Raw genomic sequence first — 21,613 nt, 5'->3', positions numbered from 1 at the left:
CCCAAGGCTGCTGGTTCAAACCCACCAGCCTCTTAGAGGTCCATCTCTTTTGGGAACTCTGGTAGCATAGTGCCTAAGGCATTAGACTGCTAACCAGAAGGCTGGCGCTTCAGACCCACCAGCCACTCCTAGGAAGGAAGGTTGGGCAATCTACTTCCATAAGTGATACTGCCTCGGAAACCCAAGGAAGGGTCACTATGAGTTGGGTCCGACTCAATGGCACATAACAACAACTGTTAACATGCATAGGAAAGAAGGACACTGAGAAGAGGTAACAGGGAGGAAGTGGGAAGAGAGCGGTTACATTGTGAGGATTGCAGTCAGTGGCAAAATGTGTGTGAACTGCTGTATGGAAAATGAATTTGATCTGAAAACTTTCACCCAAATCACAGTAAAAATTTAAAAAACAAAACAACAAAAAGTGTGGTAAACAAAGTATTTGTTCTCACAGGCATAGGGGTAGGTAGGGAAGGAAACATGACAAAAGTTAACAAAGATTTGTTAACCTACAAACTTGAACATTATCAGTAACTAGCATAGTGGCTAAGGCACTTGACTGCTAACCAGAAGGCCAGTGGTTCAAACCCACCAGCCACTCTTGGGAAGGAAGATGGGGCAATCTACTTCCATAGTGATACTGCCTCGGACACCCAAGGAAAAGAAGGGGTCGCTATGAGTCGGGTCCGACTTGACGGCACCTAACAACAACAACAGTTACATCCTGAGAGTTCATTAACCAAGCATTCTTTCAGGGATTAATTTTCTGTCAAACCTGAAGTCTCTGCTTAGTTACAAATTTATAATGATAGTTGACACACGACGAACTCTGGCGACACAGTGCTTTAGGCATTTGGCTGCTAACCAAAAAATTTGACCCTACCAGCTGCTCTGGGGGAGAAGGATGAGGCAGTCTGCTTCTGTAAAGATTTACAGCATTGGAAGCCCTGTAGGGCAGTTACACTCTGTCAGAATAGACTTGATGGAATTTTTTTTTTTTTTTTTTAAAGTAGACACAGTGGGAAATCTTGGTGAGTGAAAATTTCATTTGGGAGTCAGCATATGAACTAAAAGCTTGATACATATCTGTCTTAGCTACGAAGTTGTTCATAGTTTCTGGTTTCCTTTAACATCATCGGGTCTATTTCCCATTCTCCCGCTAAGGCACCTTCTCTGGAGCCTGCTGCACATTCCTAACAAAAAAGAACCAAACCAAACTCACTGTTGTTGAGTCAGATCCGACTCATAGCGACCCCTCCTTGGGTTTTTCCAAGGCAGTATCACTACGGAAGTAGATTGTCCACCCTTCCTTCTGAGGGGTGGCTGGTGGATTTGAACCTCCAGCCTTCTGGTTAGCAGTCCAATGCCTTAGGTACTGTGCCACCAGAGCTCCCATTCTTAATAGGCACCAAGTAATTCTTTATGTAGGTTAGAAATCCTGACTTTTTGCCTTTGTTGTTTCTCAAGCAGTAAAACTTTGACAAAAAAGCAGAGCAATTTCTTTAGAAAAGTAGAAATGAAAATATGAGTTAAATTCACAATGACAGTTTAGGTTTGAAGTCAACCAATTCAGATAACCTCAGGTTTTTTTTACCCCCCAAAGGTTCACCACTACATGTCAAATGAATAGGCAGATACGGAGAATAGTTGAGTCAACATAATTTATTGACTGGGTCTGAAGGTGGGGGAGTGTTAAAGAATTTTTTAATCAGCTATGTGGGGAATGATTCTAGGCATTGATGAAAGCTAGGAAACTAGATGGGAGACAAAAAGGAAACTTTATTTTTACATCGGTGTCTTAGTTATCTAGTGCTGCTATACCAGAAATCCCACAAGTGGGTGGCATTCACAGACATTTATTTTCTCACAATTGAGGCTAGAAAGCCAGCTCAGGGGAAAGAAAGGCTTTTTCTGTTGTCTCTGGAGGAAAGCTCCTTGTCTTCTCAGCTCTGGTTCCTTGGAGGTCTCCATGTGGCTTAGCATCTCTTTTACTTCATCTCTGCTTTCTTGTTTAATATTTTTTATATCTCAGGACATTGTCTACGTTAATCCTGTATCACCAACAAAGCAAAGACAGCCCATTCCCCAATGGGATGATGAGCACAGAGATACACAGAGGTTAGGATTTACAACACGTATTTTGGAGACACAATTCAATATCCATAACAGTAGGTCACTTAAAGTTTTTTCTGATTGCAGAGTATGTGCTTGTCATAGTTTAGGAACCATTGATAAGCACAAATACCACCTAGAATCTAATCTCTTCACCTCTTAAATATAACCTTTGGAAAAATTTGGAGGCACAGAATCACACCATACACTATCTTTTTTTACACATTTAACGTAAAAATTCCCTCATGATTATGAAAATTCTTATTTTAATAGCTAAATCACTTTCTGTTTTATGAAAATACTGTTTCTTTAGCCAAGTACTGTTGAGCATTTACTTAATTCCAATTTGTTGCTGCTGAAAAATGTTTTTTGAATCACAATTTAGCCCTCATATCTATGATACTTTTCTCATAAATTACTAGAAGTAGAAATTTGAAGAATGTTACAGTCAAATACATCAAAATAAATCACAGAGCTATAAAAATCACAAAGCAACAAAAATCATGCAAGTCCTTGTGTGTCTAAGAGCGGCTTTCTACTCACTCGCAGCAGCTTAACTGAATTTAGAGTTCTTGGGGTGCTTTTTTCCTTTGGCCTACATATCTTGGTTTTTTACTTTCAGCTGACATATTTAAAGTTTGACTAGCACATGCCTAGCATATTGCTCTTCATTAAGGTTGCTAAGTACTTGATTTATGCCTTTTATTGGAAAGACCTAAATTGCCTTCTCAATATTTTATAGCTTTCCCTTAAATTTGTATGATATGTGTATAGTAATCTGTATCTTTATTCCATTGCTTGTCTTACCATTTTTCCTCCCTTCTATTATAATTTTTTATTTCTCATGGTTTATAATTGTTGCTGTTGTTTTTGTTACTTACTCTTCCTTGGAGTATGAGAACTGTGCTTGTCTTATGTTGGGAGTGAAGATTGTTTTGTCACACTTTTATGGTCTCTTAAAAAAGGAAGGAGCCCTAGTGGTGCAGTGGTTAAAGCACTTGGTGTCTAACTGAAAGGTCAGCAGTTGGAAACCACCAGCGGCTCTGTGGAGGAAAGATGTGGTAGGGTAGTCTGCTTCTGTAAAGATGAGAGCTTTGGAAACATGTAAGGTTTCTGTGAGTCAGAATCAACCCTGTGTGAAGGCGACAAGTTTTTGTTGTAGAGGGGGATTCATTATAGCTTTCACTTGGCCAGTTCACAGATGCTATGACTCAGGGCAAATCTAGAGGGAGTCGGAGACAGAGATGTTAAGTGTCAGTTTTCTGTTTACTGAGTCAGCCCAGACCTGAGTGGAACCTGCCTCTATTTTTGCCAGCACACCAGCCACACCATCCTGTACTACTTCTGTTACTGTGGTCCAAGGATCCCCTGGACCCCGTGCCTCTGAGCCACAGTGAGCGCAGGTTGCCTTGCTAAAATGCCTTAAGCAGAGTCAGCAGTAAGAATATCAGTAACAACTGGAAAATATTCATGCCTCCAGAGCTTGTCGTTATTTAATGTGAATGTAAAACACTCTTCATTAACTTGCTGATGCTTTTGTAAGTTTTAATAGGTTCTTTGTTGTTAGCTGCTTATGCTTTCGATTGCTACCAGTGGGTCTGCTTGAAGCAGTTCCTGTCCCAAACTTTTAGACTGTTCTTCTTGTCTGTGGGTTTAGGAATTATGAAAGTAAATATTTGAAAGTGTTTGTTTGATAAAAGTGACGTGCTCTGAGAAAGGATTTTAGGAGCATTCCAGTAAACAGATTAAATAAATTCTGGTAAAATATATAAAGAATCTTAACATTTTAAAATTAATCTTGGAGTTGTCTATAAGATTCTTATATATTTGTTTTAAAAATGTGTGTATCTTTGTTATCTTGTTTATTGTAGTTTTTTCTTAAAAAAAAACTTAAATTTTTTTTCTCTTTTTAGCACATACTCTCCTTTAAATTATAGATAAGTTTTGTTTTTTTTTTAAATAAAAATATTTTGATGAAGAGAGAAGGCTGGAAGTAGAAGCCTACAGTTAGAAATCTTTTTAGTTGATTTTGGTCTAAGATTTGTTAAGTCTGTTAATCAGTGAACACATAAGAGAGGCACTTTAGTTTTATGGTGAAGAGTGAGTACTTTGGAACCAGATTGCCGAAGTTTGAATTCTGGCTCCACCACTTACTAGCTCAAGTACACCGGGCAAAGTATTTGGCCTCTTTGTACCTCAGTTCCTTCATCTGTAAAATGGGGATAATTGTACCTCCTTGATGTGGTTGTGATGAGGTTTGAATGGCTGTGCACAACACATAACAAGTACCTCAGAAATTGTAGTCCTAAACGAACAACTTTTAAGATTTTCTGGCTAATGCATATCTGTCTGTCATTTATCCAGGAAATTGAAGTCTTTATAGGGCTACTCTGAAGTGTGTCAGATGCTTGCAATATTTTTATTCTCCATAGTGCAGTCGTTCTCTCAGAAAAGATGTATTTATTTTGCTAGTTATAGTCTCAGTATCTCACTGATCGCAACTAGAATTCCTGAGTTCTTTTAAACAATCTGTTCAGTCATTTTTTAAGTTTCTTGACTAATCTGCATTAAGCATACTCGTCTGTTGCTTCTGGAATTTATGTCTTTTCAAAATTCAGTATTTGCTGTTGTTCACCCTTTTGATATATATATATTTGTTGTTGTTGTTGTTGTTGTTATGTGCCGTCGAGTCGGCCCCGACTCATAGCGAACCCTCCTTGGGTTTCTGAGGCAGTATCACTACAGAAGTAGGATTGCCCAACCTTCCTTCCGAGGAGTGGCTGGCTGGTGGGTTTGAACCGCCAGCCTTCTGGTTAGCAGTCAAGTGCTTTAGCCACTATGCTACCAGAGCTTATACACACACACACACACACACATATATTTTTTTCATGATTGCATGGAAGTTGTCTCACAAATCAAGTTTGTCTAACATGTTTTCTGCTTTTTCCCCCGGTGTTTGAAGTGCTAATTGGTTAGATTAGGAGAGTTGGATTCAGTGTGGTGTTCACATTATTTTCTCATGTAATTTAAATTTTCACTCTTTTGTAGAGAAAACAAAAGTCAAATAGATGCTTAGACATCTACTTGACTTCTGTTTTAATATGGTAAATGGAATTACAGCTTTTCTCTCCTAGAACTTAGAGAAAAGATAATATATATTAGAATATAATTAATGTATAAAGCCTACTATATGTCTTTATCACACTATATAATTATATAATAAAGATACATATATAAAGATATAATGTTAAATATCTGTTATATAAATGTAGCATAGGTATAAAAATGTAAAGTTATAAAATGAGATGAAGTGGAGGGGGGATGACATGGGAAGAAAGGCAAAATGAGAGAAATGAAATGGGGTTCAGAGAAATGAAGAACTTGAGAACAGTGAAATGTGGAGAGGTAAAGAGATGCACTGTTGACTAGATGACCACTAGCCATTTCTGCTATTTAAATTAATTAAAATTAAAGTTTAAAGTTTAGTTCTTAAACATTTGCCACATTCCAAGTGCTCAGTAGCCACATACTGACTGTTGAATATTGTGCTGGACAGTGCTGATGGTGAACATTTCTGTTGTTGCAGAAAGTTCTGTTCATGAAGATAGATAATAATTCCTAGGAAGATACATATTAAAATGAAGAAATATATAGGAAATCAAGAAATTATATGTAAAATATATGGTATATGTTATCACGCTGCTCTAGTGAGAGAAGAAATGCTGTGGATGCCCCAGAAATGGCAGTCATCTTCATTCCTAGAAGATGGAATTCTGACAGGATTGAATTGAAGAAAGAAACCACATTTCCCAATGTACTCTTTGTAAATTTGGGGACATTTACATGAATGTTCCATGCCGAGAGGTGATATGCCTTGAAGCAGGAGACTGGACAACACACAGTGACTAATGGAAGCGACTGCATTGCAGTCAAGTGGACCAACCTCTGTGCATCTCCCCCTGAGACCAGGTAGCAGTGGTGAGAAATCTGTTTTTATATGAGAGCTTGAAGTGGAGAAAAAAGATAATATCTTCTCTGTTCCAGTGAGGCCCAGGAGTGGTGATAATTACCCATATCTGGAAGTCCACCTTACTGTTTGTCCAAGCAAGTTGTACATACAAGCCACAGTAAGATGATTGCATCATCAGGACCACCAAGCATTTCTGGGAACACAGTAAATAACAAAGATAACAAGCTCAGAGGGAAGAACTTTCCCCAGGGAATAATAGAAAAACCAGCATAGTACTGTAAAATAACTATTGAAGATGCCTGGATACCCAGAGATTTTCCACTCTTAAGTGAGTATCCATCAGAAAACAGGTGTCCCCAGTTATGTTTTGAGAAACTTACCACGTATAATTCTGATGAGCATAGGAATGTTTGGGAATTCTAGGCAAGAAAACAATATAAGCAAAAGCATCAAAGGAAGTTGTAATGGCTGTAAAAACAGATGAGAATGGGAACAGTGGAATAAGATTCTTTGTCTGCTTTAGGAAAAATAAAATTGGCACTGATACAGTTTAAACTTAATGTAAGGCAGTGACCCACTTTTTCACAAAATACATGCCTAAAAATGTACACAATTTCAGCAACAAGATTACATCATGTGAGGGACAGTTTTTATTCCCCACTGCCATCAAGTTGATTCTGACTCATAGCGACCACCATAGGTTTTCCAAGGCTGTAAATCTTTGTGGAAGCTGAGTGCCTCATCTTTCCTCTGTGATGCAGCTGGTGGGTTCAAAACACTGACCTTTTCGTTAACCAAATGCTTTAACCGCTGCGCCACCAAGCTCCTTCCAAAGTTTATTAGTTATTGCTGCTTTTTAAGCTCTTGAGTATTATTCAAGATGCAGAAGTAAGATAATAGATAAAGTATTAAATAGAGACAAAATTTTAATAAGTTGTTTTCAGCTAAGTAAAACTAACATTTAGTAATCAGGAAGAACTAGTCTTCAAGCTGGGGGGAAAGGTTTAGTTTTTAGGGGATTGAGCTGGAGATTGGGACGCTGATCTTGGTGAAAATCTTGTCGACTTCCCTCCAGTCTTTAAAGCAAAAGGTGTGTATCACTTGCCACCTTCCCTTAGCTTTTCATTAAATGTGAAAGAGCCAGGATCCATGAATTCTCTTTTATGGTTAGATCACTGGGCTACTTTGATGTTGAGTCTCGCATCAGATTCAGAATGATAAAGATCTTTCCTCCTCTTCCTTTGCTGTGGAACATACAACTGTGTGAAGTCTAGTGAGCATCTCTTTGGACCTAAATATTTGCTGCTCTGACTATGTCTGATTTCTGTCTCTGCTTGGTGTCACAAGTGTCAGCAGCTACATAACTGTGCAGACACTGTACAAAACTGAAATGCAGACCAGAGCACCATCATAGCATAACTGATCTGTTTGCTATCTATTATGGGAAAGCTGATATTTGGTGTGAAAAAAAGCTATGTAGGGTTATTGGTGTATAGTGTATTAAAGCGAACTTTGAAAGTTGGAAGTGCCTTGTAGGTAATGAAACCTGAAAATGTCACAGTACAGTTGTAAATGATGAAAGCATTGTGTTACCTCTGACAACACAGGATGAGAGAAAGGAATAAAAACTGGAAGGAAAGAAAAAAAAAGATGACAAAAGGAGAGAAGGAATATAATGAGAAATGGAAATAGGAGCAAACAGTACAGCTTTCTCCATCCCTGCGGGCATGGCGGGAAGGCATGGAGTTCTGTGTCTCTGTTCATTAGCTGGTATCATGTATGTCATATGACTATTTTAGGTCGCATCCTAATATGTGAACTCCAGCTCTGGCTCCTAGATGTCATTCTGTTTCTGCACTGTGATATAACTACCCTGACTAATTGAGCACCATTTCCCTTCATTCAAGCTTTTCCAGTCATCACGGGAAAAAGAAGTTCTGTTTCTTGTCTGTAAACTACCAATGAAGTCTCTAATAGCTTATTAGTTTTGATAGTCTCGGAATTTGGGCTTTTGGAATGAAACTTCCCAAGACTGCATAAAGGAAATGTTTCCATATCCTGAGTTGGTGAAAAGTTACTCATGTCTCTATACCTCCCCTGCAGTTGCACTTAAACTCCATTATAGAGGAGGATGATACTTTGAAATTTAAAATTTTATCATACAATAATACTTATTTCACATTTACTCTGCCAGGGTAGGACTATTCTATGTCCTGTATTTATATTAACCTGTTTTTACTTATATCATGACTATGAGGTGGTTTCTGTTATAAAGTAGGTACATTTTATCAATGAGAACACAGAGGCAGATAGGTATTAAGTAATATGTTCAAAGGAAATCTTAAAAAGTAATGAAAAGACCATTTCAACAGCTTCTGGTCATAATAATTTCATGCATTTCCTTTAGCCTGAAAAAAAAAAAATAGATTGAAATACCATTTTAAAGACAGTTTTAACAAATGAAAGGGGGGGGGGGGCACCAGTTGTACCATACCGTATATATAAATTTGTATCTTATTTGTATTTCTGTCTTGGTTGCTTTTAATGGGTATGGAATATGGAGTAAAATAATAGGCTGAGAATCAGGAGTTAGTGTTTTAGAATTTACTGTGTGAAATTGAACAAACTATAATATGAAAGAAAGCCTTTCTTTCCTCTGCAAAATGTAGATTTCAGCCTCAGGATTTATAAGATCCGGTGATTTTGATTTCCTATTCCTTATCTTATGACTATAGCTGAGAACTTCTGAGTAGTTTAATTCACCTTACAAAAGCAACACACAGAGTTTAAAATTTTCTTTCCTTTCTTTCCCCTCAAAAAAAATCCCATCAATAAAATAATTATAATAAATACATATGCACTGTAGAAAATTTGGGAAATACTGAGAAAGAAAAACCACTCATTAGCACCAACCTGTGACAACAGCCATTAGGCACAAAATTTAGGTATTTTGTTCCACTCTGGTTTTTGTTTTATATGGGTGCAATTTAGTCTTTTTAAAAAAATGTTTGTGGAAGTGACTTTTTTTTTTTAATTCGACATAGCTAGCCAGGTTTTATTGTACCTTTTGTAACCTTCATTTTAAAAACAAGAGGAACTTTTTAGTCAGAATCAACTCGATGGTAGTGAATTTTGGTTTTAAGGACCATTTGTCCACAAGGGGGTAGATCAGTTACACTAATTGGAGCCAAGGAGAGAACTTGGCCTGTGTGACAAATGAGAGGGGGAAAATTTATTATAGAGATAAGTAGAAATTGTTTAATAAAAGTTCTCACTGACTCCAATTCTGTGAGTGTGCCATTCTGACTTAATTGGTGGAATGGTATTTTTAACTATACTATTTAATTTATTTACCTCTGTAAGATTCATATTGAAAATCAAGATTCAAGTATTGGTAATTTTTATATCATTTCACACACCACATTTAAGTGAAATGTGGACCTCTTAAGCAGTCACAGCAATCACAAATTTCAGGAAAGCCACATATCATTCAGAGTAATATAATCTCATACAGTAAGCATCCTGACAGGCATAACTTTCTAAAGCAAGAGGTCTCTGTAAGGCATCCCTCCAATCTGGTCATGTGTAGGTCAGTTTATGGAGAAAGCCACTACTTCCCAGCAAAGCTTGTTTTTGTTTATGGAGCTTTTGTAAAATCCAGGCCTCTTACTCCAGATACACAGTGATATTCTTGGGAATTCTGTACGATTGATAAACTTTGTATGCATTTTTAAATTAAGATAATTTATATACAGTGAAATGCACATAAATATGCAGGTCATTATCCGTAAACTTGATAACTTTAATTAGATGCTAGACACTTTTTGCTACAGTAAATGTTTTTCTTATTCTAATCCTTAGAAAATTTTAGTCATTGAATTTTGGTAACAGAGATAAATTGGTTTGATTTTCTTTGATACAAAAAATATATCTGTGTGTACATCTCTATGTACTATCAGAAAAATAAAAGCATGGGTTTTCTTAACTTTTTTTTTTTTTTCTTTTTACTTCCCAACAGCTTTGTTGTTGTTTACAACTTCAGTTATTTAGGGCTACCCCCTGAAACTCACTCATAACGCTAGGTTAGGATGCATCACCTAGCATTTAATGTTATTTACAGGCCAGACATTGGTCCATAGTATGTAAGCTGAATGGGGAGCAGTGTGAAATTCTGCAGTATTTTCATTGCTCCTTTTTTTCTTCACGCCTTTCTCTGTTTAAAAGCTTACAATGTAAAATTCCTACCTTTAGATTCTACGAAGCTAACTGCATCAGTATGCTCAGAGCCTGGCTTCCAGAACTTCATGGGCGAAACCAATGATCATACATATTTATTGGCGTGGTTATGTAGCTGGTATAAACAGTGTTAAGCTACATCAGAAGCTTAGTGTTCAGAATATGGAATGTACTACTTCATTAAGTGATGGTTAGACTACGTCTGGAATTATGTATTCAGCTCTGGATTTCGTGTTAGAAAATGTAACTCACCACAGTGTATCCAGAGGTGGAGGCAGGGTGGCAAAGGATATGGAAACAATTCCTGGAGAACCGTTGAGGAAACTAGGGATATCAGGGATCAGAGTCTGTGAAGGGCACAGTATATACGCTAGCTGTCTTCTGATAATGATGCTTTGAAAACTATTATAAAATAATTGGATTTACTTCAGAGGGCAGAACTAGGACCAATGGGTTTATGACATATCATGAGCAAGACCATTCTGCCAGTTAGAGTTACCTAATGTAAAAGGACTACTTAATAAAGTAGTGCGTTTCAGCCTTTGACATCTATGTCCACAGCAAAGTTTAAACACAGCCCACCTCCTAGCCAGATGATCATAAAACTTAACACTAAAGGCCTGTTTACCTCAGTTCTTATTACCCAATACATGTCTGACTTCATAAAAAAAGTCATGCTAAAAGGCAAGAAAAAACAGCCTGAAGAGACAAAGCAAGCATCAGAACTAGAGACAGCTATGGCACAGATTTTGAAATTATCAGCAGGAATTTAAAATAGCCATGGTTAATAGAAGGTTTTCACTTGGCTAGTTTTTTCAGAAGTAGATGGCCATGTCCTCCTTCCTAGTTTGTCTCAGTCTGGAAGCTCCTCTGAAACCGGGATGATTCTGCTGGTATTTGAAATACTGGTGGCTTAACTTCCAGTGTCAAAGCTACATGCAAGCCACCATAGTATGACAAACAGACAAGTGTTTTATTGACTATGCAAAGGCATTCGGCGGTGTGGATCATAATAGAATATGGATAACATTGGGAAGAATGAAAATTCCACACAAGCGATACTGTTGGTTTAAAATCAGGAAAAATGTGTCACAGTTGTATCCTTTCACCATACTTACTCAGTTTGTATGGTGAGCATAAAATCTGAGAAGCTAGAGTATGTGAAGAAGAACAGGGCATCAGGAGAAGAGGAAGACTTATTAACACTCTGAGATACGCAGATGACGACCTTGCATGCTGACAGCAGAAGACCTGAAGCAGTTACTGATGAAGATCAAAGACTACAGCCTTCAGAATGGACTACACCTCAACATAAAAATCCTTACAACTGGACCAATGAGCAACATCATGTTAAATGGAGAAAAGATTGAAATTGTCAAGGACCTTATTTTACTTGGATCCACAGTCAACACTCATGAAACCAGCAGTCAAAAAAATCAAAAGATTTCTTTAAAAGTATTAAAAAGCAAAGATACTACTTTGAGGACTAAGATGCACCTGATCCCATTCATGGTATTTTCAATAGCCTCATGCATGCAAAAGCTGGACAATAAATGAGGAAAGACCAAAAAAGAATTGATGGACTTGAATTATTGTGTTGGCAAAGAAATTGGACACATGGACTGCCAGAAGAATGAATAAACCTGTCTTGAAAGAATGCTCCTTAGAAGCGAGGATGGCAAGACTTGGTCTCATGTTCTTGTACTAGTTATGAGAAGGGACTGATCCCTGGAAAAGGACATCATGCTTGGTAAGGTAGGTCAGCAAAAAAGAGGAAGACCTCAATGAGATGGCTCGACACAGTAGCTGCAACTGTGGGCTCAAACATAGCAATGATCATGAGGATGACACAGGACCAGGCAGTATTTCGTTGTGTTGTGCATAGGGTTGCTATGAGTTGGAACCAATTCAGTAGCACCTAACAGTAAGCAACAAGTAGTTACTATGTCAAAGCCACTAAAGAAAACTGGACAACATGCAAGAGTAGATGGGTCATGTAAGTTGAGAGTTGGAAATCCTAAGGAGGAATCAAAAGGAAATGCTGGAGGTCAGTTCTTAACAGAAATGAAGAATGTCTCTGATGGGCTTCTCAGTACACTGAACACTGCCTAGAAACGAATGAAGGAAAAAAAAAATCCAAGAGCTGTGGGCCAATATCAGAAGATGTACCATGCATGTAATTGGAATGCTAGAAGGAGAAAGAATAAATATCTCAAGTAATAGTGGCAGAGAATTTCCAAAATTAATAACAGACACTAAACCACAGGTCCAGGAAGTTCAACAAATCCCAAGCAGGATAAATACTGAAACATTTACACTTAGGTATGCCACATTTTGCTGCAGAAAATAAAAGACAAAATCTTGAAAGAAGCCAGAGGGGGGAAAACACCTTACGTATAGAGGAACGAAGATAGAATTACAACAGACTTCTCATCAAAACTATACAAGCAAGAAGAGAGTGAAATGAAATATCTAAAGTGTTGAAGGGAAAAAACACCAACCTAGAATTCTTTATCAGTGAAATAATTCTTCAGAAGTGAGGGAGAGGTTAAGTAGTGAGTTTCTGTTAGTGGAGGTGTTCAAGAAGAAGTTACATAACAAGAATGGGAAAATTGTGCAAAGTTTGCCGAACTGTATTCTATAAATAAGCTTAGTTCTGGGAAATGGTAGTAGTTGTTCAGCAAAGTGGCACTTTGTAAGTACTCAAAAAAGTAGCTACTTGGTGTGAGAGTCACTTTTTGCTAGACTGAAATCTAGAAATATATAAAGCCTGTTTATAACTATGTATTCTCATTAGAATTTTTAAAAACTCAATCAGTAGCCAGTTAGACATTGGTTTCTTTAACAAAATCTTGTTGTTGTTTTGTGCCCTCGAGTCAGATCCAACTCATAGCAACCCCTCCTTGGGTTCCCGAGGCAGTATCACTATGGAAGTAGATGGCACCATCTTCCTTCCGAGGAGTGGCTGGTGGGTTTGAACCACCAGCCTTCTGGTTAGCAGTCAAGTGCCTTAGGCACTATGCTACCAGAGCTCCTTAACAAAATCTAGTCCCTGGAAAAACATCATTTATTTTCCACTTGTTAGCAATCTAGAAGACTTTGCAGTAATTGCATTGTAAAAATATCTTATGTATAGTTGGGAATTACTCCAAGAGTGTTTTAAAAGTAAAATTAAGTCTGTTTTTAGCATAGTTTATTTGAGGGAGTCATATAAGCCCCAAAATAAACTAATGGAAGTAGGATAGAGTATTAGATGACATTCATTTATACTGAAGCACTATCCACTAGAAGAAAGAATTTTGCTACAAACCATCAAGGAAAAAGAAAACATCTCCATCTCATAACATTTGAAAGGCAATAAGAAAGACTTGGTGTGGTGGTAGTGCTGGTGGTGGTGGTGGTGGTGGTAGGTGCCGTCGAGTTGTCTCCCAATCACAGCGACCCTATGTACAACAGAACGAAACACTGCCTGGTCCTGTGCCAGCCTTACAATCCTTGCTATACCTGAGCCTATCTTTGTAGCCACTGTGTCAATCCATCTAGTTTAGGGCCTTCCCCTTTTTTGTTGACCCTGCACTTTACCAAGCATGACATCCTTCTTCAGGGAATGGTTCCTTCTGACAACATGACCAAAGTAGGTTGGACAAAGTCTGGCCATTCTTGCTTCCAAGGAGCACTGTGGCTGCACTTCTTCCAGGACAGATTTGTTAGTTCTTTTGGCAGTCTGTGGTACTTTCAGTATTCTTCACCAACACAACTCTAAAGCATCAGCTCTTCTTCGGTCTTCCTTTTTCATTGTCCAGCTCTCATATGTGTATGAGGTGGTTGAAAATGCCATGGCTTGGGTTAGGCACACCTTTGTCTTCAAGGAGACATCTTTGCTCTTCAGCACTTGAAAGAGGTCTTTTGCAGCAGATTTGCCCAGTGCAGTATGTCATCTGATGTCTTGACTGCTGCTTCCATTGGTGTTGATATGAAGTCTTTGATAACAGCAATCTTTTCTCCACTTATATTGATGTTGCTTATTGCTCCAGTTGTGAGGATTTTTTTTTATTGAGGTGTAATCCATACTGCAGACTGTAGTCTTCAGCCTTCATCAGTAAGTGCTTCACGTCATCCATACTTCCAGCAAGCAAATTGTGTTGTCTGTATATTGCAGGTTGTTAATGAGTCTTCTTCCAGTCCTTACACCACGTTCTTCATGTAGTCCGGCTTCTTGGATTATTTGCCCAGCATACAAATTGAATAAGTATGGTGAAAGAATACAACCCTGACACACTCCCTTCCTGATGTTAAACCATGCAGTATCCCCTTGTGCTGTTCAAATGACAGCCTTCTGGTCTATGTACAGGTTCCTCATGAGCACAATTACGTGTTCTGGAATTCCTGTGTTGCTCAATATCATCCATAATTTGTTAGGATCCACAAAATCAAATGCTTTTGCATAGTCAATAAAACACAAGTAAACATCTTTCTGGTATTTGCTTTCAGCTAACATCCATCAGACATCAGCAGTGATATCCCTCATTCCATGTCTTTTTCTGAATCCAGCTTGCATTTCTGGAAGTTCTCTTCAATACACTGCTGCAACTGTTTTTGAATTATCTTCAGTAAGATTTTACTTGTGTGTGATATTAATGATATTGTTCGATAATATCCACATCGTGTGGGATCATCTTTCTTTGGAATGGGTATAAATATGGATCTCTTCCAGTCAGTTGGCCAGGTAGCTGTCTTTCACATTTCTTGGCATAGCCAAGTGAGTGCCTCCAGTGTAGCATCCATTTGTTGAAACATCTCAGTAGATAATCCGTCAATTCCTTAAGCCTTGTTCTTTGCCAATTCCTTCAGTGCAGCTTTGACTTCTTCCTTCAATACCATTGGTTCTTGATCATATGCCATCTCTTGAAATGGATGAACATCAACCAATTCTTTTTGGTCCAGTGACTGTGTATTTCTTCCATCTTCTTTTGATGTTTCTTGCATCATTCAATATATTACGCATAGAATCTTTTCAATATTGCAACTCGAGGCTTATTTTTTTTCTTCAGTTCTTTCTTTCAGCCTGAGAAATGCTGAGCATATTCTTTCCTTTTTGTTTTCTAACTCCAGGTCTTTGTACATTTCATTATAATAATTGACTGTCTTCTTGAGCTGCTGTTTGAAATCTTCTGTTCAGCTCTTTTATCTTGTCATTTCTTCCATTTGCTTTAGCTGTTCACCATTCAAGGGCAAGTTTCAGAATCTCTTCTGACATCCTTTTTGGTGTTTACTTCTTTTCCTGTCATTTTAAGGACCTTTTACTTTCTTCGTGGATGATGTTCTTGATGTTGCCCCACAATTCTGCTGGTTTTTGGTCATTGGTGTTCAGTGCATCATATATATTCTTTCATATGGTATGTGGGTTTTTTTTTTTTGTTTGTTTGTTTGTTTGTTTAATTTTGAAAATCTATTAATTGCAGGATTGAATCCTAAGCTAAGCTTGGGCATTTGTATTTGGAAGGCATGAAAGGGCAAGCCACTGAGAGCTTTACCTGATTTGCACTCTGTCACCTGGGGATGGTAACAGACTTGACTGATCAAAAGTGCCAGAAACTGCATGACATGATGGAGTTTCCTAGCGCCCCTCCCCCCCAAATCTTGACCAATTTAATCTCCTAGAGAACCCCAATTGTAGGGCAAGCAAACTGAAGTAAAAGTTCATTGTGGCAGAATTTGAAAGATGAGAATCAAAATTTCATAATAATTATATTGAAGGTACTGGTTTAAAAAAGACTTTTTATGTTTATTAACTTCTTGAGAATCAGTGTATGTAGTAAAATGCCAGATATCAAAGAACAGAACCTATAGGGATCTTCAGAAGAAATAAAAGGAATGGGGATTGTGAAGATTATCATCAACCTAGTGCTTCTTCTATAATATAAGCTTCACCTTCAGCATTTGTTCTTTTATGACCCAAGATTCCCCTTACTTTAATTCTCAAGTATTTAGTTATTATGAAGACTGACAAGAATGTTAAAATAGGTCAGTTTGGTGCAGCCACAGCTGAACCAATTGGATTTCAGTCAGTGTTTGCCACCACTATCTCCATCTTTAAGAAACACTGGGTGGGGTGGGGTCTTTAAGCATCTTGCTAGGTTTCCTGTTTTTGAGGAGGGGCGTTCTTAGAACATCCTTTTGGGTGTTCCTCAGACCAATCATATTGTTACATGATTTCACAGATGAGAAGTAAGAGATTGAAATGTAGATATCTGCCCAGTTTTCCAGGCATTCTGAAATCTGGACTATGTGCTCAAGTTCACGTCCTGTAAAGTCATGTTTTACAAATGAAGCAGCTGAGACTTAGACTGTTTTGGGGAATAATTGCCCAAGGTCACATAGTAGTAAGTTGAAGAGGCAGAATGTACTTCAGATCATCTTATTTTATAACCAGGAATATTAACTGGGGACCTGCTAATACCCAGGGTTCTGCCAGACACACTGCAAGGAGTATAGATAAATACAAAGTGTTTTGCCCCAATTATGGGTACGAAGACAGTCTTTAAATTCAGAAATAATTTGAATAGTAGCCAATCATTTGTGAGGCTAGAAATAGAAGTTTTTGTAGTAATGCTGGGGATAAAAGTAAGTCTTATACATAAGAGTTGGACACTTGAAAATCTCAATATTTCTGTAAAGGAAGGATTTTCTAGTGGTGGTTCCGATTTCAAGCTTGGATTAACTCACATAAGACAAATCACTCCTAATTCATTAATGTTGAAGTATCACGTTAGTATAAAGAAAACTCCTGCCCTTGGGAAGACGAGTCATACAAAATGGTAGAAAAAATAAAACAGTGCAGAGATAGGTTCAGCTGAAAGCCTGGAGAGGTATGAGGATGATAGAGATTGGGGGAAGCATTTCTAGATGAAGTGAACATTTACCTTGTAACACATAGGTAAGAGTTTGAAGAGTGGAGGGACATTGGGATGAAGCTGGGAATGGAATAATTCATCTGATTTAGGGTTGCAAGAGGCTGAGGTGACACAAGCCTTAGGATGGTGGTGAAGACACTGGCAAGGAAAGGGTAATGATAAATCAGTTAACCAAGGGCAGACCTTTCAATTCGCAGCCGAGTTTAAGCTCTGCACCACTGTGACTCCTTTATGAATAAACAGACGGACCTAAAAGGATTGAGTAATTTGTTCATACCTCATTGTTTTACTAGCAGAAACCTTTTGGCTGCTACTTTTGTTTATATTTTCAGAACCTATGGTTTTGTATGTTTATGAAAGATGATCCCTGTTCTCATAGGATTATTGAAAGGATTGAATATCCACCCAAGAAACTCAGTTGCTGTCGAGTGGGATCCGACTCAGTGACCCTCCTTGGGTTTCTGAGGCAGTATCACTACAGAAGTAGATTGTCCAACCTTACTTCCAAGGAGTGCCTGGTGAGTTTGAACCACCAGCCTTCTGGTTAGCCGTCAAATGTCTTAGGCACTACACCACCAGAGGATTGAATGAGTTCATATTAAAATTTCTGTCATATAACGGACATTCAATTTGTGGTAGCTCTTGTTTATAGTTTTGTTTTTACTGTATACCTGTTGGTTGAAGTCTTTCAGTTGCCACATACGATTTGAATTGGAGGATTAAGATAAATCTTAATTGGAGAACAGCTATATCATACTTGTTATTAGTTGCCATTAAGTTGATAATGACTCATGATGATTCCGTGTGTGCCACAAAGAACTGCTCCATAGGATTTTCAAGGCTATGCCTTTCAGAAGCAGATTAGCAGGCCTCTCTTCTAAGGCAAAGGCACTTTGGGTGGGTTCAAACTGCCCACCCTTCCCTTGGTGGTTGAGCACTTAACATTTGTGCCACCCAAGAAGTCCTTTATCCCATGCAGGGCATTCAAGATATGTCTCAAGGCATATAGCCCTGAAGGAGTAGAAAGGGAATTGCCTTTGAGCGTGTTTGGACAGTATCTGAATATATTCTGCTGACCCCAGAGTGCCTTGGGTATCATTGTTCACCTAAGAACAGTGGAACTTGCTAATGTGATACAGACAAAGTTATGTGTTGGCCACTATGCAAGCATGTTCTGAGAAAGAAATCATGCTAAATGTGGAGGAGGTACATGACACATCTAAAATGTGAAGTACCTTGAAACTCTGAGTGGACCATCCTGAAACTTACTGGTCTTCCTGTGTGTGTTGCTGGTAAAGAGGAGAAACTTAAAAAAACAAAACAAACAAACTCACTGCCATCGAGTCTTTTCCGAGTCAGCGACCCCCATAGGGTTTCTAGGGCTGTAAGTGTTTATGGAAGGAGACTGCCTCATTGTTCTGCACAGCTGCTGGTGGCTTTGAACCACCAACCTTTGGATTAGATGCCAAATGCCTTAACCACCACACCACCAGGGCTCTGTAAAGGGAAGAAGAGAAGAGGCAAAGCTTGCTTTGTGGTTATAGATCCCTGTTAAACTTTATATTTACTCCACCTTGACTTTCATGATCAATTAGAAATGCAGGGTCATGTGGACATGGCAAGCAAGAGTTGACATCTCTCTGATGTGCCCAGGGCTATCCTTCAGTGTTCCTAGTTCTCAGTTTTTCTTGCTTTATCTGCCAGTGTGCCCAGTTGCCCCTGGTTTAGAACCCTCTCCCCACATTCCCTTAGAGCACCTTGGCGAACCTCGTACCCGCCCAGGTATAGGTGTACTTCAGAAGAGGAGCCTCACTAGTGCAAGTGCACTCCATTGGTTGATTTCATTTTGGATGGAAAAACAGTGGAGAAATGGTTCACATCTCTCTTTATTAGCTTCACCTTAGGAGTTTTTGCCAAATTCACATGTTTTGAACACACTTCTAGAGATTTCTCATTTAATTGATGTACAGTGAGGCCTTGACAGCAGAACTGTCTTCAGAATTTCCTAGATGATTCTGATGTACAGCCATGGCTTAGAAACACCGATGCCGAGGGAGCTCTCTGGGGATAGGTGACCAACTCAGAATGTAAAGTTTATCGCTCACTGTTCTGTCTTACTTGTGAAAAATCAGCCTTAGTAGGAGGGTGGCAAAGGGGCTAATCTTTCTCGAAGAGTACCCATTTCCTAGATTCCTCCTTCCCCTCATCCCCTGCCACTAGGTGGTGGGGTTAGAAGAGTTCTCTGCATCCCCACATGGAGGTCTGGAACTCTGTTGAAAGGAGATATTCCCACTAGAGAGGCTGTTACCCTCTAACTCAAACATGATTGGCCTCACGCCTTTGATATCTTGAGGTTACTATTTGCAGAGGTGTTTTTTTTTTTTTTTTTTTTTTAAACTTTTTTTGTGTGTCATTAGAGCCCTTTGGTGGTCCAAGGAAGCCACTGATGGTTCAAGTTATTTTTAAATGCATAAGATAAAATGTGTAGTAGTTCAAAGAAAACAAGTTATGTTGAAGTACAATTATCAAAATAACAAAATTTGTAGAACAAGTTTCTTTACTAATATACATTATATGACATTTGGTGGTGGGTCTAATAACTACCATAAGCTTCAAAATAATGATAAATATGTGCAGTGTCTTAAGCTAGCTGCAAAACTGAGAGCGTATGCAAATGGCTGGTTTCTTCTGGAGATAAAGGCATAGGTACTATTAATACTCCTATGGATTGTAGCCACCATTCACAATTGAAAACAATGTTAGATTTCAGTATTAGGTTTGTGAAAATAATATAATTTTTCCTTTCCAAACTCAGTGATCCCTGAAGATCTTATATGCTGTGTATTAAGTATATTAATATGTTAGTCTTCTTTCTACAGGTGAGAAACAACAGCTAAAGACTGAAGTTTTTTGTAGTAATAATTGAGCTTAGCTAGATACATATGTCACAAGCCCTTCTTTTGATCCTAAAACTCACATTGTAATAATGTTTTTAATTTGGCATTGTTGTTGTTGTTGTTGTTGTTATGTGCTGTGCAGTTGCTAGCTCTTCTCTGAATGCCAGTTTCCCAGAATGCTAATGAAAGTGGTTTAATGTTACAGGAATATAAGCGCAAGCTAGCCAGAGTTTCCCTGGTGCGCAAAGAACTCAGGTCCCGGATCCAGAGCCTGCCAGACTTATCTCGATTGCCCAATGTCACTGGAAGCCACATGCACCTGCCTTTTGCGGGGGACATCTACAGTGAAGATTGATGACCAGTCTCTTTCCAGAGCTCCAGGACTTTGCAAGAATTGGAGACAGGTTAGGTGAATAGTCCTGTAGCATTATTTTTGTATATTGTTGAGAGAGTGACACTAACAAAAGAAACAAGTAATTTATAAAATTGTTTAAAATGTTGGTTTGTTTACTATTTTATCGGTAAATTAACATGACTTGGTTTAAACAACATGATGATCTGTGTATTAATAAGCACCAAATAGTGATTATTTTCAAAAGATCTTTTTGTAAATTTTTTTTGACCCAGGGCCTTGTGAGATAGTTCATGTTTCTATTTCTTCACATATTTTTGAATGTTTTTCTTTCCTTTCGTCAGTATCTAATCACTGTATACTATGTAATTTCTAAAGGGGAAGAACTAATCAGGAATTGGTTGAGACTTTATTATGGTATAGTTAGGACTTGATTATAGAAGGAATAAATGTTCTAACTTAATCTTCACCCTTCTCCCATCCAAATGTCAATTCTGTGCCTCTCAATGCCTTTGATTCCTTATTCTCTAGAGGTCATTCATTTAACACTTAACATGGATGTCACTTTGAGGGTCAGATCAAAGCCTATAGAACCTTTTCTATAATAGGGATTCTATTGCAACTATTAGTGTAGAAAAATAGTGTTAAACAGGGAGTTCCTTGATTAAACTATTTAGAATTATTTGAGTAGATTAATATGAAAATGCTTTGGAAATGTTATAAATTTTGACTGTACAAAAAGGATACCTTTGATGCTGGAACTGCTATCTATTTGTCAAGTCAGTCTCCTTTTAACATAATTGATCCCTTTAACATAAAGCCATGTATGGGATTAAAAGAAACAAAATAATGATACTTCTGTTACTCCCTTCGCCACATAGCTTTAAAAACAATAGTATTTTTATCTCTAATAGCTGAAGAACATAATATTCAGTAACATTCAGTAAAGTAACCTGGAACATTTTTAATGTTTCCTCAAGGTTTTGAATGACTGTAAATTTGGAAATTAAGCCGTGCTACACTACAGGGTATATCTGCTTAAATTTTATATTTGTATATTCAGAATTACCAAAACAAATGTACTTTTACCTGTAATTTCTAACCCTGTGTGTTAGAACATTTGCATGCTCTCATG

The 21,613-nt window shown here is 38.0% G+C and overlaps 1 protein-coding gene across 1 annotated transcript in view; it reads left to right on the top strand.

Annotated features, from left to right (window-relative positions):
* Window positions 1-20,481, top strand: part of RPRD1A (regulation of nuclear pre-mRNA domain containing 1A) — a 73,661-nt gene extending 53,180 nt beyond the window's left edge. Inside the window, exon 7 of the mRNA XM_007945659.2 lies at window positions 20,332-20,481. Coding sequence (XP_007943850.1) covers window positions 20,332-20,481 — 150 coding nt within the window. The remainder of the gene's footprint in view (window positions 1-20,331) is intronic.
* Window positions 20,482-21,613: the final 1,132 nt, after the last annotated feature.

This window comes from Orycteropus afer, unplaced genomic scaffold (genome assembly GCF_000298275.1).
Source record: "Orycteropus afer afer isolate SDZICR_OR568_19922 unplaced genomic scaffold, OryAfe1.0 scaffold00141, whole genome shotgun sequence".
NCBI lineage: Eukaryota > Metazoa > Chordata > Mammalia > Tubulidentata > Orycteropodidae > Orycteropus > Orycteropus afer.
The sequence above is the reverse complement of the archived record's forward strand: the minus strand, read 5'-3'. Positions and strand labels throughout refer to the sequence as shown.